This window comes from Protopterus annectens, chromosome 7.part0 (assembly GCF_019279795.1).
Source record: "Protopterus annectens isolate FY-2018-M chromosome 7.part0, PAN1.0, whole genome shotgun sequence".
NCBI classification, from domain to species: Eukaryota; Metazoa; Chordata; order Ceratodontiformes; family Protopteridae; genus Protopterus; species Protopterus annectens.
Window position 1 is genome coordinate 287,212,344 of NC_056739.1, and position 18,795 is coordinate 287,231,138.

The 18,795-nt window shown below is 39.7% G+C and overlaps 1 protein-coding gene across 30 annotated transcripts in view; it reads left to right on the plus strand.

The window, feature by feature from the left end:
* NFASC (neurofascin) overlaps nucleotides 1-18,795 on the plus strand; it is a 2,999,343-nt gene that overhangs the window by 1,863,171 nt on the left and 1,117,377 nt on the right. For all 30 annotated transcript variants that reach the window (XM_044076767.1, XM_044076768.1, XM_044076766.1 and 27 more), the window contains one exon: nucleotides 17,582-17,766. In XM_044076767.1, the coding sequence (XP_043932702.1) occupies nucleotides 17,582-17,766 (185 nt within the window). The remainder of the gene's footprint in view (nucleotides 1-17,581; nucleotides 17,767-18,795) is intronic.

The window sequence follows — 18,795 nt, forward strand, 5'->3', positions numbered from 1 at the left end:
CAAGTGGCATAAGCTGATTCTTTCAGCAGAGCAAGGTGATTTGGGATTACCTGATTTGAAGAGGTATTTCAGAGCTGCACAGTTAAGGCTCCTATACATAGTACAAGCAGAAACCTATAATTCAAAGTGGAAAGGGATGATAATGAAAGGAGGGTGGAGCTCAAGAAACAAGAAGAGACTGGAATTTTGGATGCAGATCCTTAAGGAGAATAACAATAACCATACAGAATATTACAGTTGTGGGATTGCACATATATCTGCTGACCTCACAAGACCCAAATGTAGTGAATATTTTGAAAAGTGAGGAGAATAAATCTAAGATAACTTCCCTGCTTAGTCAAGCAGAAGTATATCAGTGTCAAGAAGGAATGGAAATCAAACCAGAAGTCAATAAAAAACAGGCAGCAACTGAATGTGCCAAAAAACAAAAGAAAGAATATAAGGTGAAGGATCAGATGAGAAGACAAGAAATGTGAAAAATGCATAAATGTGGTTGCAAGTATAGACAACTTCTGGAAGAACCTCATATTTAACTGGATCAAATGCAGGAATGGTTAAGGAGAGATAAATTCAAACCAAGAGATGAAAGGTTAATATTGATGGCCCAACATAGTGGGCTACATGCACGTTGGTTTACAACATGTGAGAGAAACAGACAACTGTAGGCTTTGTAAAAGAGAATTGGAAACAGTCGCACACCTTGTTGCTGGTTGTGACATACTAATGGCAGAAGGACTGTATACTGAAAGGCATAATAATATGGCAAGACTGTTGCACTGGGGACTGTGAAAACATTATGGTATTGAAGTGGCTGAAAAACAGTAGAAACGTGAGCCACAAAGCATCATAGAAAATGATGGTCTATATCAGATGGGATCACCTATTACCAACAGTTCAAAAGAGAGTTGCTAGAAAACTGGATATAGTGGTCCATGAAAAGAAGACAAAAGTAACAGTGATCCTTGAAATCACCACAACCAGTGACTACAGTGTCTTGCATACAGAGAGGCACAAAATCATAAAATATCTGGTTTTATAAAGAAATGAGAACAATGTGGAAGAAAGATACCCAGACAGTTCCAACAGTAGTAGTAGTAATGGGTCTTGCAAAAAAAATCTACAAGCATATTTAGATATGTTACCAATACATGTTCCTCCATACGAATTGAAGGAGTCATTACTGGGCACATTGCGGGTGCTGCATAGAGCACTTCTGGCTGACATCAAAGATTGAAATAATAGTAATTTCATGAACTTTTATCATACTTTGACTTGGGAATGGGGTCCATTCTTCTTGTGCTATTAGAAATGTAAATTATTTTGGGAAATTAAAAAGTCAGCATATTATATTCTTAAAGTAGCAGAAAGTATTCTAAAAATTAAGCCAACATGGGAATGGAGAAAGAAGATTCTACCAATAGGGCTGACTGCAATATGCAAGATGGGGATGGAATTTATTGGTGAAAACTGGCAAAAAAAAACAAGTTTTTGGGAGCAAATAAAGAGGGAAAGGTAATAGAATGGGAAGAGGCCAATAATTTATTTGGACTGCAGGCTAAAGATTGCCTTGCCTATTAAGGATTGATCTCAGAGAATAGGTAAAGAAAAAGAAATAGTGGAATCCTAAGTGAAATTCCAGCAATGGTAGAGATTTTAGTAGAATATAATACAGAAACTGCTGTTTAACAAGAATAATTAATAGAGCATAGAAATAGTGCATGGTAATGCTAAGAATCAATCAGAAGAGATATGAAAGAATTGGGAAAGGGACTGGATAGGCAATTCACAAAGAAGCAGTGGGAGAGTATATGTATGTCTCTGAAATTATGTAACAAAGTCTAGAAGATTTAGGATCTTTGTAAGTGTTTACATAGGTATTTTCTACCGCAAGTAGACTCCAAAGAATTTTTCCTCAGGTAGATAGCAAATGTTGGAGTTGTGATAGGAAAGAAAGAGGTCATTGGGAACATATTTTTGGGAGTGTAATGAGTTACAAGTAACCAAAAATTTGGAAAAAGTGACAAAAGCAGAACAAATAAACTGTAGAAGGAGGTACTGGAAACAAACAATGTTGGCACACTCATCTAAGAAAGTTACTGTGACGAAAATGCGGTGATTCAGTTAATGTGTTCTTATGTTTGTGTCTTGCTGTGTACTTCATTAAAAAGTGAATTGTACTCTGGTTGTCTTCCAGTGCCTCCTTCTACAGTGTAATGAGTTGACAGACTTTAAAAATTCCCTGCAGACTTCTTTATCTGAAACAATGTATCAGCAAATTGGTATAACTAAGGAAATTATTTTTTGAGCTATGGTACAGAATTGGAAGTGCCTAGACATAGTAAGGCCTTGCTTAGTCTAATTATGATGGATGCCAAAAAAGCAATTTCTAGAAAATGGAAATAAAAGTCTAAACCATGTACTAGAAATAGTGACTATAGTAACAGAGATAAAACAACTAGAAATGGCATCTTTAGAAAAGGGGTAGGAGCAAGTTACATAGAAACCTGGGAATTGTGGGAACAGTGCATGCAGTGGTGGAACGAGGTTTAAAAGAAGGCAGGATTTAAATGAGCTATGTAATGTTTGACTGACTGACTGGATAGATCATAAGTGATGTATAATGTTTGCAACTAAAGTTATGTCATCATGGTTTGTCTTCATTTATGTAAATGTATGACTGCCTATGTCATATGTGGTGATTTAATAAAGATGTTTCTGTTTAAAAAACTTTGCTTTTTGCTCAGTTTTTGGCTAATACAGTATCTTAATTGCAGGGCCTTGTGTCTGCTTATCCCTTTTGTTTTTTGTAAGTACTGAGAGATTCTTTCAAGTAATCCTTTATTCATACCCAAAGCTGTTTTTGAGTTCACATAAAATCATTGTAGTTACCTACCTTTTTTCTTTTCTCCAGCCTAAAAACAGAGGAGAAAGAATTCTGCATTCTCTGGGTATCCACAGACAACTCGGATACTACCTGGATAAGACAAAATATTTCATAATGTCAGACCAACCCTTTATTTCTTTGGAATTTCAGAAGCAAGACCAAACATTTTCCAAAAGAACATATTTAGATGGTTATCTCAGGCTAATGAGTTCTGCTTTTCTCATTATAGAAAAAGCACTCCCTCAGAATGTCAAGGCATACTCCATTAGAGTTGTGACTACTTCTGCATCCATTTTGAATAAAGAGTGGATCCTAAAGCTATTCTAGAGCTGCTAACTTGGTCCAGTTTTTATACTTTCACTAAACACTACACAAATTGTCTCTCTTTCTAGAGCAAGAAAAGAAATTGCTAAAGCTATTCTCCATTGTCTTCTGAGGCCTGGTCCTTCTTGCCCCACCCTTTCTGCATAAACAATGGCAATTGTCTCATATGGCTTTATGCTGCTGCAACAGTGATTAAATGATGAACATATTACAGTTATATAGAGGGGTAGAGTAAGTCTATCTTCGGCCTTGGGCTGTTTTCAAACTGTGCCCCCCCCAAACACTGGAACATTCTTTTTTTATGTCATGCACATGTACATAATCTTTCAGATGTACCTTACAGATTGTATTAAATTGTATTTTTTGTTTAATTAAAATATTTCTTAGAGGGTGTTTTAAATTTGTAGTTTTGAACATTTTTCCAGTAAACAGTGAAACAAAGTGTACTAACCATCAATGACAAAAATACCCATTATATAACTTTTCAGCCATATAAGTCACTCAAACTGTTGTCACCATATTCCAACAATATCTGTACTCATCAATTACAACCACTTTTTTGACTGTATGCACATTACTTATTTTATTTATTTATTATCAGTTTGATTACCGGGGAAGTCCACTGGGCCAAGAAGTGCCCATTTTCAGTGGAGGCCCGGGGAGAAAAGCTCCATGAGCAATACAATAAAGGTTGCAAAATACAATTAAAAGTTATCTCATTTACACACACTAGTCCTGCAAAGACAAACTGACTTTTTTAACTTTATCACCTTGTCAGGATCATACATTTTATCCACAGACATTCCCAAAATCCAGCAATTATAGCTACATTTTTGACTGCATCCTTCTCAGATGTCTGTGTAAAAAAATAATAATGATGACTAGAGTGACATATTTCAGATTTGTTTCACACAAACCCACAATAGCAATAGCGGAGTATTTCAAACTAATTCTAATTCACATGCCAGATTAAAGACCATTTAAAAACACTAATAAGAGCATAACGTACCCCTACCCCACCATCAGTTATAGCCACTTTGTTGACTGTGTACACTTTTTATTGTTATGAAGGAGTAAATTTCATGTACTTTAGTGGTAGCATTGGATAAATTGCTTGGCATTGTACAAAGATCACTAGCATCATACCATAAGACCCAGGCTTGTGTAACACAGTTTAAAAAGAAGAGTATTTGTAATGAAAGCATAAGAAATCTTAACCACCTGGTAACATATGCTAAGTCAAAATGCACAATGTCTGCAGAAGTACAAGTAATCTGAATAATTCTGCATTATGGATAACTATTACTAGTGTAGACTTTGCTGTTGGCAAACAACTTTGCATTTCAGTGCTTTATCTAAAAATTCAGTGCCTGCTACCATTGAAGAATAAGTGGCCTATAATGCATTAAAAAAATTGGTGTGCTAGTGATATTGTCATAGCATTTATTGAAGTAGATCAGCTGTGCAATAGGGAATGGTTGGAAAAAAACACCACAACTTCATAGTTAAGTACTAGATATGCAGTCCAGGAGACCATTGAGGAGTCTCGTCCAAAGTCCCATTTGCTTTGTCTGGTTAAGTAACTTTGCTCTAGGTTCCACAGTAGGTAAATGAAGGTGGTAAGATTCAAACCTTCCATCCTTGACCAGGAAGCAACTCATTAACAAAGAGCTTTAGTCATCTGCAGTAACTCCTATGCATAGTAAAGAGTCTTTAGCTAAATGCAGAAATCCTTTACAATCCAGTCTTGTAGAGAAGACTTTATCACAGTAATTTACACCAATGATTGTGTAACAGATGTTGAAGATTAGGCAGTTCTAAGCATCACTTTAAATAATGCAGACTATACAAGCTATCAAATGTCAACACCTTCACATTGGCTTGAGGCTGTAAAGAAGGTACTACAAAATATATTACTACAAATATATTATTACATTATATTACAGTGGAATTACTACAATGCAACATATTTGTTATGTTACAATTAAAAAATTCAAGCTTATTAATGAAACAATTCATTCTTTACTACAGTGAATAAAGCAAAACAATTAAAGACAATACTGATGTTGCAACAGATTTTGTTCAGCAACCCACAAGTTATACAAAATCAGAAATATTAGTGTAAACAAAATACTGTTTGTTTTGGGGGGGATGCTTGCATAACACCCACATCTCACTTTTGACCTTTCTATAACTTCTCTGTCATCAAGAATAGCTCTCCCTTCTGGCATCACTCAGTATGGATCTGACCTACCTGAATGGCTGATAATGTAGTATTGTTGCAGCATATGCCTACAGAGTTAACAGAGTTGGCTAGTATACTTGTGTAAGAACTTACCATAACTTACCATAACAATAGGGATATTCTTATGAGGGTAGCCATATGTCCAACCAGCATACCAAAGCCATGGGCCCTTTGAAGCACTGTATGTCAGAGGTATGTCCTACGTCTGAGGCATAAGAGGTATATGAGTGCAAATCCTCAGAAATTCTTAGCTGCCAGTCCAAACACTGTGATGTGAAGTTGTTCTATCTCACTGTTCATTCTTACAGATGGGTTCGGAGCTGATCCTCGGCTCTGAGTCATCCTACTACAAAGCTCGAGGTCTTCAGACAGCTTGAGGCCAAGTACCTATCCCATGATACACCTGGAGTTACCTCAGATCTAGTTTGCTGCTGCAATAGATCAGAGGCTCCTCAGCATAGCTCTGGCCAGTAAAAATTTTATTATCAAAAATTTTCTAAATAACTTTGTTATTTCTACGTCTTAGAGTTAGCTTTTAGCTTCTATAGCCTTTCCTTCCCTATAGTGTCCCTTTTCATATTAGATATAGCTTTTGGCCTTCATTTTTTTCTAAAGGCCTTTATATTTAGTGTAGTTAAATAGTGCTTTGTGTGCCTTTGATAAGTGACATGTTTGTCATTGTTTTTGATGTATGTAGCTTAGATAACTAGTCAAAGTGTGTGTGTTTAGAGTGACACTTTGTCACAGCATATTGAGCCCATAGTTTTTGTCAGGGCATATTTAGATAGTTTTTGGGTGTATCTTTATTATATTATAGTAGTTTTTTTCTGGATACTGAGTTGTTCATTATGGCTGACCAGGATACGAATAAAAATTCTAAGTCAGGTTTTAAAAAATGTCCAAAATGTGGACAAAAAAAATGTCTTGTTACAAATAGCCATGTCAACTGTATATATTGCTTGGGAGCCTTGCACCTTCAGGAAAGTTGTTCCATTTGTCATTCCTTCTCTTCCAGGGTTCTTCAGGAGTGAAAGAGAAAGCAAATTGATAGAGGACTAATCAAACCATCATTTCAGGAAGCTTTGAGTGACCAGAACAGGTCTAGTAAATCTTCAAAGTCTTCCAAGGCTTCTATTTCTTTGGAAGTAAAAAAAAAATAAAAAAAAAACATCGACCTCGGCTCCACAGCCCTCAGAGCTGACCATATTGACTTTACGTAGATGATCTCCAGTCCTGGAACCAGTATCCGAGGTACCTAAATTGCTACTCCTGCAATCAGTGCCTACGTCCATCCATTCATCTCGGTCCTTGATAAGCCTTTCCGATTTCGATGTGGATCTTGTGGTGCAGAAGTTGTTACAGTTGTTTGCAAATATTTATTGGCCCCAACCCAAGCGGTTTCAGAACCGAAGACTGTTTTGCCATCTACTTCTTTTCCTCCTCCGAACCATACCAGACCTTTGGACCCACAGGAGATGGACTTGATGATCATTGAGCCTTTGGAGCCAACATCTGTTCCAGTGTCATCAGTCCCATTTACTTGGACATCCTCAGCGCCATTCAAGGAGTTTAGGAGCTGACACTCTCCAGTCGGGTCTGGAGAGGATAGTCAAACTGACTTGTCAGTTTTGACTTTGCCTCTCAGGATTTTGGCTTGGGTGAGCTCGGCTCCTACCTCTGGTTTGGAGCCTACTGTCCTGGTGCCGGAGGGATCGATGGTTTCCTGGGATCCATCAGTCCCTTCTCATCGGAGCAGAGGTGCCTTTGAAGTCATGGGGAGAGTTATGTCTCCTAAGACATTTACATCTTAAGGTCCAGCTAACTCCTCCCCAATAGCGCCTGTATCCACTTATGCTTCAAAGATCCTTTCTAAGTGTAGAGACCCAGAGCCTCAGGAATTCCCATTGGGTGGCCCTGCTCTTCTGAGACCTCACCAGAAGTTCTCACTGATGAGGCTCCCAGGAAGAGAATCTGTAAGAGGAAGCACTTAGATTCCCTGCAGGAGTCTCTCACATCTGATACCAACTTGGATGAATCAGAAGAGTCCCCACGGTCCCCCTCTGAGGATATCTCATTTGCTGAGATATTAGAAATCTTTAGGCAGAGAGGTGACTGGCAGTCCATCAAACCTACTGAAGATGAGTCGGTTCTCCTGAAGGCTTTTGGGTCTCAAGCCTCCACTTCTTGGTTGTCTCCGCCCTTTGATGAGCTCATGGAGCTGGTCTCACGAGGGGCGTGGGAGTCTCTGGACACCATGGAGCTTGTCCCCAGGAGGCCTAATAAATTTATTTCTACCCCGCAGGAAAAGTCCTTTCTTACCAAGGGAGTGCCAGTTGATGCCATGGTGATGGCAGCAGCCACCAAAAAGGAGATTTTGGAAACTTCTTCCTCTATCCATCCTCCTAGCAGAGATTCTAGGATTATGAATAGAAACTGGAAGCGCACATACAGTTCAGTGACTTTTGCCCTCCGTTCACTTAACTATCTCACTCATTGTATGAGACTGCAAAGAGATCTCCTAAAAGAGCTTGGAGATGCTCTTCAGGGTACAGTAGCTGCAGGAGCTTCAGACAAAGTTGCCTCCCAGCTTACTACCCTCAGTTCCATAGTGAACTGATCTATAACACCTAATTTCATATGCAGCTAATGGAATGAGTAGGGCAATGGGTACAGCAATTGCTCTTAGGAGACACACATGGATGTCCTTGTGTTCCTTCATAGAGCCCTTTAAGTCATCCTTTGTCAACACCCCCTTTGATGGCTCATCCCTTTTCGGGCCCAAAGTTAAGGAAACTTTGACCAGATGTGAACAGGAAGGAAAGACTCTGTCTGCAGTCGGAGTCCGTTTTTCCACCCCTACCAGACCCTACCCCACGGGTCAAAGGGGAGGAAAGATGTGGTTCCGAAAAGCCCAAGGAGGCTTGGTGGACACATGGACACAAGTGGTGAAACTCCCTCCAGGGGAAGAGGAGTGGGCAATAATGGAAGATGCCACTCTCACAGCAGAGGGGGTCTGCAAAACCATTGTGACAGAGAACAGTTCTTTGGGAAGCCCTACCAGCACTCCTGAAAGGAGGCCGGACTGTCCTACTCTGAAGGCAGTCGGGGGTCGCTTATCTTTGTATCCAGATGCCTGGCTCAAAATAACAAATGACAACTGGGTATAAAGTATAGCTTCCAGAGGATATTTCATACCTTTCACCACACCCCCCCCCCCCAGTGACAACAAAAATCCCGGATGTTCCACCCAGTTACAGGGAACGGACAACAGTAGAGGTCCAAATGTTGCTAAGAAAAAGAGTCATCCAACCAGTCCCAGCAGACCAGATAGGATCCGAAATGTCCTCAAGATTCTTTTTAGTTCCAAAAAAGACAGGGGACTGGAGACCCATTTTGGACCTCAACAGACTAAACAGATCTGTCAAGAAAGAGAAGTTCTGGGTGGTCACGCTTCAGTCAATACTTCCCTTCTTAGGGAAAGACAATTGGATGTGCTTGATAGATCTCCAGGATGCATACAACCATATAAAAATGGCCAAGACCATCCAGGGATCATCTGCGCTTCCGGCTGGGAACCAATCATTACCAGTTTCGAGCCCTGCCCTTTTGTCTCACTACAACCCCCAGAGTGTTCACCAAATGTATTGCAGTGGTCACGGCTCACCTGAGATGTTTAGGATTCCAGGTGTTTCCATACCTAGACGATTGGCTCCTCACCGCCACCACCAGGCATCAGCTTATACAAGTCTTGGACACCACTCTTTCTCTCTGCAGTCATCTGGGTATTACAGTAAATTCAGAAAAATCTGTCGTCGCCATTGCAACATATGTTTTTTATCTGAGCAGAAATGGACACCACCACCACTTTGAGACATCCAGCAGAAAGAGTCTTACTACTCCATCAGCAGGTTTGCAATATCATATCCAAAGACAAGTCTCCAGCAGCAGAAGTACTAAAATTGTTAGGCATAATGGCAGCTGCAATATTAGTGATACCGCTGGGTTGCATGCACCTGCGGATTCTTCAACGGCTGTTATTCACTCAATGGTCTTACCAAGAGCTACCAATGTCTCATCTTAGAATAATCACAAACACATGCAAAAAGGATCTTCAGTGGTGGTTGACCTCTCTTCATGTAACGATAGGTCGTCCTTTTATTCTACCCCCACCAGCGGCTACATTAACCACAGATGTTTCCCTGATAGGGTGGGTGGGCATTTTCAGGGAAGAACAGCCCAAGGCATATGGACTGAACAGGAGACACATCTGCATATCAATGTCCTGGAGATGAGAGCAGTACTTTTAGCATTGCAGCACTTCCAGGATTCTCTTCCTCTGGGAACGATTTTGATTCAGATGGACAACATGTCAGTGGTCTGGTACTTGAACAAACAAGGAGGAACTAGGTCCTACCCCCCTTTGTCATGAGGCCCTAAGAGTATGGCAGTGGGCTACATCCACCCAGCACTTTCTGTTAGCAACGCACATCCCAGGGAAATCCAGCATAATGGCAGACCAACTGAGCAGAGCAATTTTGTTGCCTCATGAGTAGTCCCTCAAGAAAGAAATAGCGGAGAGTATTTTCCACAGCTGGGGTCAGCCTTGCTGTGACCTTTTTGCCAACCACATAAACATGAAATGCAGAAGCTAATTTGCCCTGATTCCCCCTCTGGGAGAAGCCCCAAGGGATGCACTCGTACACGATTGGCCTCCGGGTCTCCTCTATGCATTCCCACCAATTCCCTTGATACCCAAAGTATTACAGAAAGCAAAAGCCCTGGGAAGGACCATCATTCTAATAGCCCCTCATTGGCCTCGTCGGATTTGGTTCCCCTTCCTTCGACTTCATCAATTGGAAGACCCTTGGATTCTGGACCCAGTTCCAGATCTTCTGACACATTCATCGGGGGATCTTCTTACCTCTCTTTAGTCCCTGAAATTGACAGCTTGACTGCTCCACTTCCCAACATAGCCAGGTTCCATAACCTCTCTAATGAAATGCAGCAAATTCTGATATCTTCTCAAAAATCTTCTACTAGGAAGCTATATCTTAGCAAATGGAAAATATTTTCTGTATGGGCCTCTCAAAATAACATTGATTCCTACCAAGCCCCTATTGCCTCCATATTTGAGTTCCTGACTTTACTTTCAATAAAGAAGCTACAGCAGCAACAGTTCGGGTTCAGTTTGCTGCTATCTCTAATTTTCATCTTGGCTTTGAAGGATTGAACACAATGTCACACAAACTATCCAAAGCCTTTCTCAAAGGGACTTTTCATCTCAGACCACCTGTGAAATCCCATTATACCCCTTGGAATCTAAACTTTATGCTTTCCTTTCATGCATTATTCTCCCACCTTTCAAACCAGCTTCCTCCTGCGATTTGAAATATTTGTCATGCAAGACTATCTTTTTACAAGCCATCACTTCTGTGTGTAGAGTGTCAGAGCTTCAGGCCTTGTCCATAAAGCCTCCTTATTTGATTATCCACTCTGACAGAGTCTCCCTACGAACAAATCCTTCATTCTTGCCCAGAGTTTCTACTGAGATTAATCTGAACCAGATTATAGATTTGCCAGTGTTCTTCCACAAACATACCAACAACTTAGAATATATGCTGCACAAGCTTGATGTTCATAGACAACTCAATCAGAACAGCTTTTCGTTTTCTTTTCAGATTCCAGAAAAGGTATGCCAGTGGCTAAAACAACACTGTCTAAATGGTTATCAGATTATATCACATTTGTTTATTCAGTTGCTAATATGCCCTTGCAACACAAAATTAAGGCTCATTCTACCAGAGCAGTATCCACATCTTCTGCCTTTTCTGTTAGGCTTCCTGTAGACAACATTTGTGCAGCAGCCACTTGGTCAAGACCTCATATCTTTATCACTCATTACAAAGTTGACAAGGCCTCCTGGGACAGGCCCTCCTTTGGGTCTACTGTCCTGAAAAATATACTCCTGTGAGCCACTCGAGAAAGATGGTGCTTGAGATGCTACCCATCTTTAAGAATGAATGGCGAGATAGAACAACTTCACATAAAGAAGTTATATACTTACCATAACATTCCATGTGAGTTGTTCATCTCACCTTCATTCTTACTTCCCACCCTCCTACCCCTCCAGGGTTTTTCGAGGACCGAGGTACTAGATTCTTCCTGGTCACTCAATCCTTCTATAGTTTTCTCCTAAAGAGTGATAGAATGACACATGGTATTATTATATGCAGCAAGCAAGATCTGAGTTAACTCTGGGTGCATCATGGGATAGGTACTTGACCTTGAGCTGTCTGAAGACCTCGAGCTTTGTAGCAGGCTGACTTGGAACCGAGGATCAGCTCCGAACCCATCTGTAAGAATGAAAGTGAGATGAACAACTCACATGGAACATTACGGTGAGTACATAACTTCTTTTTTTGAGTTTGGTCTGAAACTCATTAATCTCATATCACCTCCAAGCCTAGGGCAGTTAAGTATCCAACTGGGGACTCTTCCTTTTTCTTTCTCATTGTGGCTTTTATTGAAGATATAGGTCATCCAGAAAGGGGAAATGTGAGTGTGGGAGGCAGATTACCCATAAGGATAGACATGAGAAGTGCCTCTTTTGTTTTGGTACATAACATGAACACAAACAATGTGATATTTGTAAGATGTTTCTTCCTAACACCCTGTATAGTCATCTGTCTTCCCATTCTGTATATTTAGAGAATCAGCAGTTGAAGTTACTTGCTCAAAGGACCATGAGTTCTGAATCTGCCCACCCCGATGTCTAGCTGCCTTCAAAAGAAAAGTCAAGAAACTGCAATTGGCGACTACTGCTATCCAGCATCTGCTGCACATCTCTGTAGGATCAGATGAAGACCCCAAGAACTGTCCATTTCTGACATCTTCTCTTTCTTTCCCAACCCTTGTTGCAAGCCAACACTTAGCATGCCCTTTGCATGTCCTATGAGGCTTAGTCTACGTCCACTGTGGGCAAGAAGGGGGAACTGTGGTTGGTAATTTTTGAAAGTCCTAGGGGGATTCCATAGATATTTGTAAGGGAGGAAATACCTGTTTCCCTTCTAGATATAAGGCAGGGATAAGATCCTCCTAAATTCTTTAGGGCTGAGGTTCATGTAAAAAAGAAACAGAAGATTAGGCATGTAACTCATGTTGCTAAAGACCCACATAAGAAGTGGAAACCTTCACACAAGGTCTTTTCAAAGCCCTTATGGCTTTAAAACCTCTGCAGGGTTTGTCAATGCCATCTACTGTTGGTTTCCCTTTTTCTTCCACTTCCTCTAAAAGACATAGGGATTCTGTTTCATCTAATGAGGACTTGGATTCTGGAGAGGAGTATTTGGCTTACTCTTCCCATTTTCACTCTTCTCTGGATTTAGGGTCTGATGAAGGGGATGCTCTTTCCCCTGACTCTCCAGTAGTTCAAGAGCTTTCTTTTAGGGACATCATTATTAAAATGACGGAGCATTTTCATTGGGAAAGTTCTGAGATGTCTGATTGATGTCCAGAAGAGATATTATGATCTCTTACAGATGGATTCTCCCAGACATTCTGCAGTTCTTCATGTTCTGGAAGCTCTGCTAGACACTTTTATGTCTGAATTCCAAGCCTCCGAGTCTCAGCCCCTGTTCCTAAAAAAAAAAAAAAAAAATTTTATAAGGTTCTTGATGCTCAGAAATGTTTAAGAATTCCACATCAGACTCTTCTGTGATTTCCCTCTTAACTTGCAAACCCATTAAACTTTCAAGCTGTTACCTTTAGACAAGGATAGTAGGATAACAGAGTTCTGGATAGGTAAAGAAAGACTGTGTATATCTCTGTTGTCTTGGCTTTCAGGACCATCAGTTACCAGACACATATAACTAGGCATGTGATTGCTATTATTGCCAAACAGGGGTGTGTGCTGGCTGGCACATCTGATACACATTCCACAGCTTCAACCCTTTCTTTTCTGAGTTATCTTTCCCAAGCGTCTTGTCATTCCATCATAATGTAGTCATGATGTTGTTGATGCTTACTGTAGGGTGGCTGCATCAAGGTTGGTCATTAGGAGGTATTTGTGGCTTAGGCTACAATCTGTCCCTGAGGATGTCAATGCAAAAATTATTGGAATCTCCATTAGATATCCAAAATCTGTTTGGTTCAGCTGATGATGAATATTTTCAAGTTCTGCAAGATAAGGGGAAGGTCATGCAAACCTTTAACAAGTTTTCCTGTCACCTATTCCTACATATCAGAGGAATTACCCCTCTAAAGCAACTTTTGTTTGTAATTATCATAAACAGCTTTTAAAGAGCAAAAGACCTTCTAAGTAATTGGTTTTTCTGAGAATACTGGTCAGGATTTCAGGGGACAGAAGTCTTCCTTTTGTACAACTCAGCTTCTATTTGGCAGTCATCTTCCTCTTCCCTTTAGCCAGATTCCTCTTATCTCTGACTTTTCCATTCTGGCAGCAGATCACCACAGACTCTTTGGTTCTGTCAATTATTCACAATGGTTATTTCATGGTATGGAAGTCTCTTCCTCCTTTGTGAGGAACTCCTCAATCCTTCCTTGCTAGTTGCCTTATTTTCCTTTTCTTTAATCTTTCCTATTTCAAGGTACTATTCAGTCAGTGTGTCCTTGCTAAAGGGGCACAGGTTTCTACTCCAGAATGTTTTGGCTCCCAGGAAGGAAAGCTTTTGGAGGCTCATTCTGGACCTTTCCTTTCTCAATACCTTTCTAAAAGTTTCTTCTTTCTTACTGGTGTGAGTTGCTCGGTACTAATCTGGCATACTCTTTTGTTAAAGCTCATTTGTCAGCCATTTCTGCCTGTCTGCCAGTAGATCCACCACTTTCCTCTAGGTTCATATTAAGCCTCCAGGAAAACAGTTTCTCCTTCTTGGAAACTTAACTTTGTTCTTGAGAAATTGACTCGGGCACCTTTTGAACCAGCAGCCTCTTCCTCTTTAAAACTCTGAACCTGGACAACAGCCTTGTTGGTGGCATTAAATTCTGTCAAGAGATCCTCTGAACTTTAGGCCCTTATGGCAGTTCCTCCTTTTCTGTTTTTTTTTTTTTTTCACAGAGACGTGGGGTCTCTTAGAACCAATCCCACTTTTATACCTAAAGTAGTTAATGATTTGTCTTTGAATCAGACTATCCATCTTCCTTTCTTTCTTCTCCTCAACATAGCAGTGAGGCAGCTCTCCATTCTCAGGATTTGCACAGGCAGCTCAGATATTATTTAGATAAGACTAAAGCTAGTAGGACATCTGAGCAGCTGTTTTATTTTTTTCACAACAGGAGATTGGGTTTATTGGTTTCTAATCAAACCATATATTCTTGGGTTTCTAAAGTCATTTCTTTTTATAATTCTTACATGACAGGTGACCTTCTAGTCCAGTTTGTGCTCATTCAACAGCCTCAATGCTACATCCATTTTTGAAGCTACTTGGTCTTCTACACATGTGATTTCTAAGGCCAGAGTAAATTTTGCCTGGTCTATCCTCCATGGGTTTTTGGAAGGTTCCTCAGTTCCTTCTTCCCCCATCTTTTATTGTAGCTGTAGTATTTTCCCTGTTGTAAGGAATACTGCAACAGTTATTCATAAAGGACATAGTAGAGTTGTGTAAGAACGTACCATAACAGTAGATGTCCTACTTATCACTGTTACAATACTCCATCCTTTCCCTTTCTTCTCCCTCTAGCTTTTCCTTCTTAATGGATGTATATGTACCATCTTTCTTTTCTTCTTCATTTGCTCATCCTGTTCTTCAGGGGCATTTAATGGGGAAATTTTCAAACCTCACTGACCTGACCCAGGAAACAACAGAATTAAGGCACCTAATGAATAGCATATTGGGATGCCAGAACCATACATTTATACAGGCACACAGATCTGACCATCAATTACAGCTTGCTTAAAGTCTCACAGAAGGAAAATGGAGGTGAAGGGGTTCAAACCCTTTACATTTTAATATGTAATGTGATAATATCACACAGAACTCTAATGACTGGCATGACTGACTGAGAACCTCATTGGCTTAACGTTCAGGGATTTACTGGAAAATGAAGTATGTGAATGTCTGGCAGTAAGTTCAGGGGGTTAATGCTCTACGCTGTTAATGAGCTGGTTCATGTAGTCTAAGATGCAGGGTTTGATTTTTGCTACCTCCATTTGCCTGACAGTGCAGCCACTTAGGTTTAGTGCTTACTGTGTGACTTTGAGCACATTTCTTAAGCAGACGGTGCACTTGATGAATCTTAGTCTAACTCTGAGCGGGTCACAGGCGCGCACACACACACACACACACACACACACACACACACACCTCCATCTGCAGCCATAATTTCCCACTTTCTGGACACAGTTTCTATGATTTAGATGGTCTGCTCTCAACAAATGGGAGTTTTGCCCTCACACAGCCTGCTTATGCCACTTCCTGCACTTTTCTGTACATTGATTCCCAGTTGCAAGAGTGATACTGTGCAAATGGACTTAAGATAAATGGAAAAAAGTTAAATTAAACTGTTTTGTTGGTTGGTTTTTGGCCCCCCAAAGCTGTGGGCCCTAGGATGCTGCCAGTTTTGTCCTTACTGTAGTCCGCCATTTATAAGTAGATGTTTAAATAGATCTCTGTTGCAGTTCTAACACCCTCTATCCATTCCCCATTTTTGTCTCTGCTACTTACCCCTGGTTGGAGTGGACTCCCAGATACCCTTGTCCCTTTTTTTTCTGGCATAACTTAAGTTGACATATTGGTTGCAGCCTCCCTTATCAGAGGCAGAAATCTCTGAATGTTGGTGTCTGTACATCCTTTTTATTTCAGCATGCCCTCTTCCTTCAAAGGATGTATGGTGCACAAGAAATGTGCCCAAAAGCTTTAGTATACTGGCCAGATGTATGATATCCTTGGCAAGATAGGTCCCAAACAGCTTTATGATATTGCAGTTGTTATCTATTATAACATCTACTGTTATGGCAAGTTTACTTACATAGCTGTACTATGTTGGTCATTCCTTCCTTCTAACTAGGTACAAATGTATGCTATAGTGTTAATCATTTGGACTTTTCTTGTTTTGTCACAATGTGAAAAAGATTTTAGTGGCAAACCTGTTTCGTAGAAACATCTGTAACAGTTGCTGAATTTGATGAATATTTGGGTAGTGTTCAGGTTTGTTCTATTACTGATTCTGTTAAAGCAGACTGTGATTATTATATGTCTTTTAATAGTGCCCAAATTGCTGTTTGTTTACTTTACAAAATGAATAGCATGGTAACAGTATTTACGGCAGGGAAGGATTATAAACTGTTATTAAATTATACCTGAAAGGAAGGGGATGGATATTTTTTAACAACTAGTGACCACCTGGTCCATATCACTGTGATTATAACTTATGAAAATTTGTACAATTAAGGGTAATGCCTTTGATGCAGATATTGTTGCTACAAAAGGTTTATGGTGTTAAATGTAAGAATGTTAATGAATTCTTGCTTATAGTTGGGTAAGTCATAGATATGATTCAGAAATGGAATAAGAACCTAAAGATGTTGAGTTTAAATTATTAGAAAAGTGGTTGATATGGTTAGTCATGTGACACAACAACTTCACATTGCAATGGCATTGCTTAACATTCCAACCCTTTAGTGTGATGGAGGGGTAGGCCCCATTTTTCTAAAATTTAGTTCAGTTGCAGGGGGGCTGTTGAAAAAAAAAGCATGGACAAGCTCTTGGGTACAAAAAAATCCTTAGAAGTTCTATACTTTAATAGTTATGTCACAGTGTGGAAAATCCTGTCTCTGTGACCCTTGACTACAAAGGAGTACTGTGAGAATTACAAGGTGTTGCATAAATCTAGGAAGTAGAACAAAATCTAGCAAGCATTGGAAAACAAGACCAGAGCATGCCATATCCTTAGTACTGAGTTATATCTGACAATATAGCATGCTAGATGGTCGGCGTCACTGAGAAACAAATTACTGGTTATGTCTACTCCCAGTCCATCAAACAAATGGTTCTGTGTTGTTCACAATTCAGACTGTGTCTTTAAAGCACTGTTTTTTAATGTGCAAGACAGTGACAAGGTGAGTAATACCGAATATTTATCTGAATGTCAACCAAAGCCTGTTTGTATTGTAGGCCAACACCAGATATCGCATGGCACAAGAAAGGAGGGGAACTGCCTTTCACAAAGGTCAGATTTGAAAACTTCAATAAGACCATACGGATTGTTAATATTTCTGAAGAAGACTCTGGAGAATACTTGTGCTTAGCCACAAACAGAGTAGGAAGCATTCGTCATTCTGTCTCTGTAAGAGTAAGAGGTATGTTGAACCATTTTTTAGCAGATTTAATAAACATTTCATATTGTGGTTAATTTAGCATTAGACTAATTATGCAGTCTCCTCATGTTCTGAGGTGACAATAGATACCAGGAAAATGTTGTTACACAGTAGTATGCTTATGAGATTTGCCCCTTTTGTGTTGTATCCATTTCCACAGATCGTTTATTTTCTTCTTAGTCCATACCTGTTGAACATCCCAGCTCCCCTGAGCTCTACTTTTAACATACTTCCATTGTATAAACATCTGAACAGTACTTAGCAGAAGTGTAAGGGTTGTAGAAGGTGCTTAGTTGGAAAATGAGCAGTGCTGTGCTGTTGTCAGCTAAACTTTATTTTTACAAGTCTTAGTCTAAAAGAAAAAAAAAAGAAAAGATTGATTGTCTCCAGGTCTAAAATGTAGTACAGTACATTAAAATATACTTTAGAGTATTAGTTTGTATAGCCTGGAGAAATGTCTGATGTTATTGGCATAAACAAGTTTTATCCATGCAAATTGCATGTCTTAGAAGACATGTTCTAGAACAAGTGGATATGTTATGAAGTGTTTTGAAGGGGAACAATGGTGTCTTGTAGCGATTATTTTTAGAGTATAAGTTAGGGTTTTTTCATGAAATATGTATGTCAAGATGTTTGACAGACCAAAACTTTAAATGAAATTTAATACGGGTGAAGATGATATAAAGAAGCTGTAGACTTTAGGAACTGGGGTGGAATTTGGTAGGATGTATGAGAAAGAGAAACATGTTGTTACATGCTTCTGTGTTCTGTGTTCATTACTATGTTAGGACTGCACCCATTCATGGTTTAATTGCCAAAGATTTTTTTGCACTAATAACATTAAATTTCTAAGCTGTTTTACATGAGATGCAAAGCCCTAAAGTCTTCTAGTTAATTATAAACAGCTCCTGTGTCTAATGAGACATAGCTTTCCCTGATATAGCATAGGTTCACAGGTTCATAGATTAGTACTAGGCTAACTGCTCTTGTGATTCATTTTAAGTCTAGCCA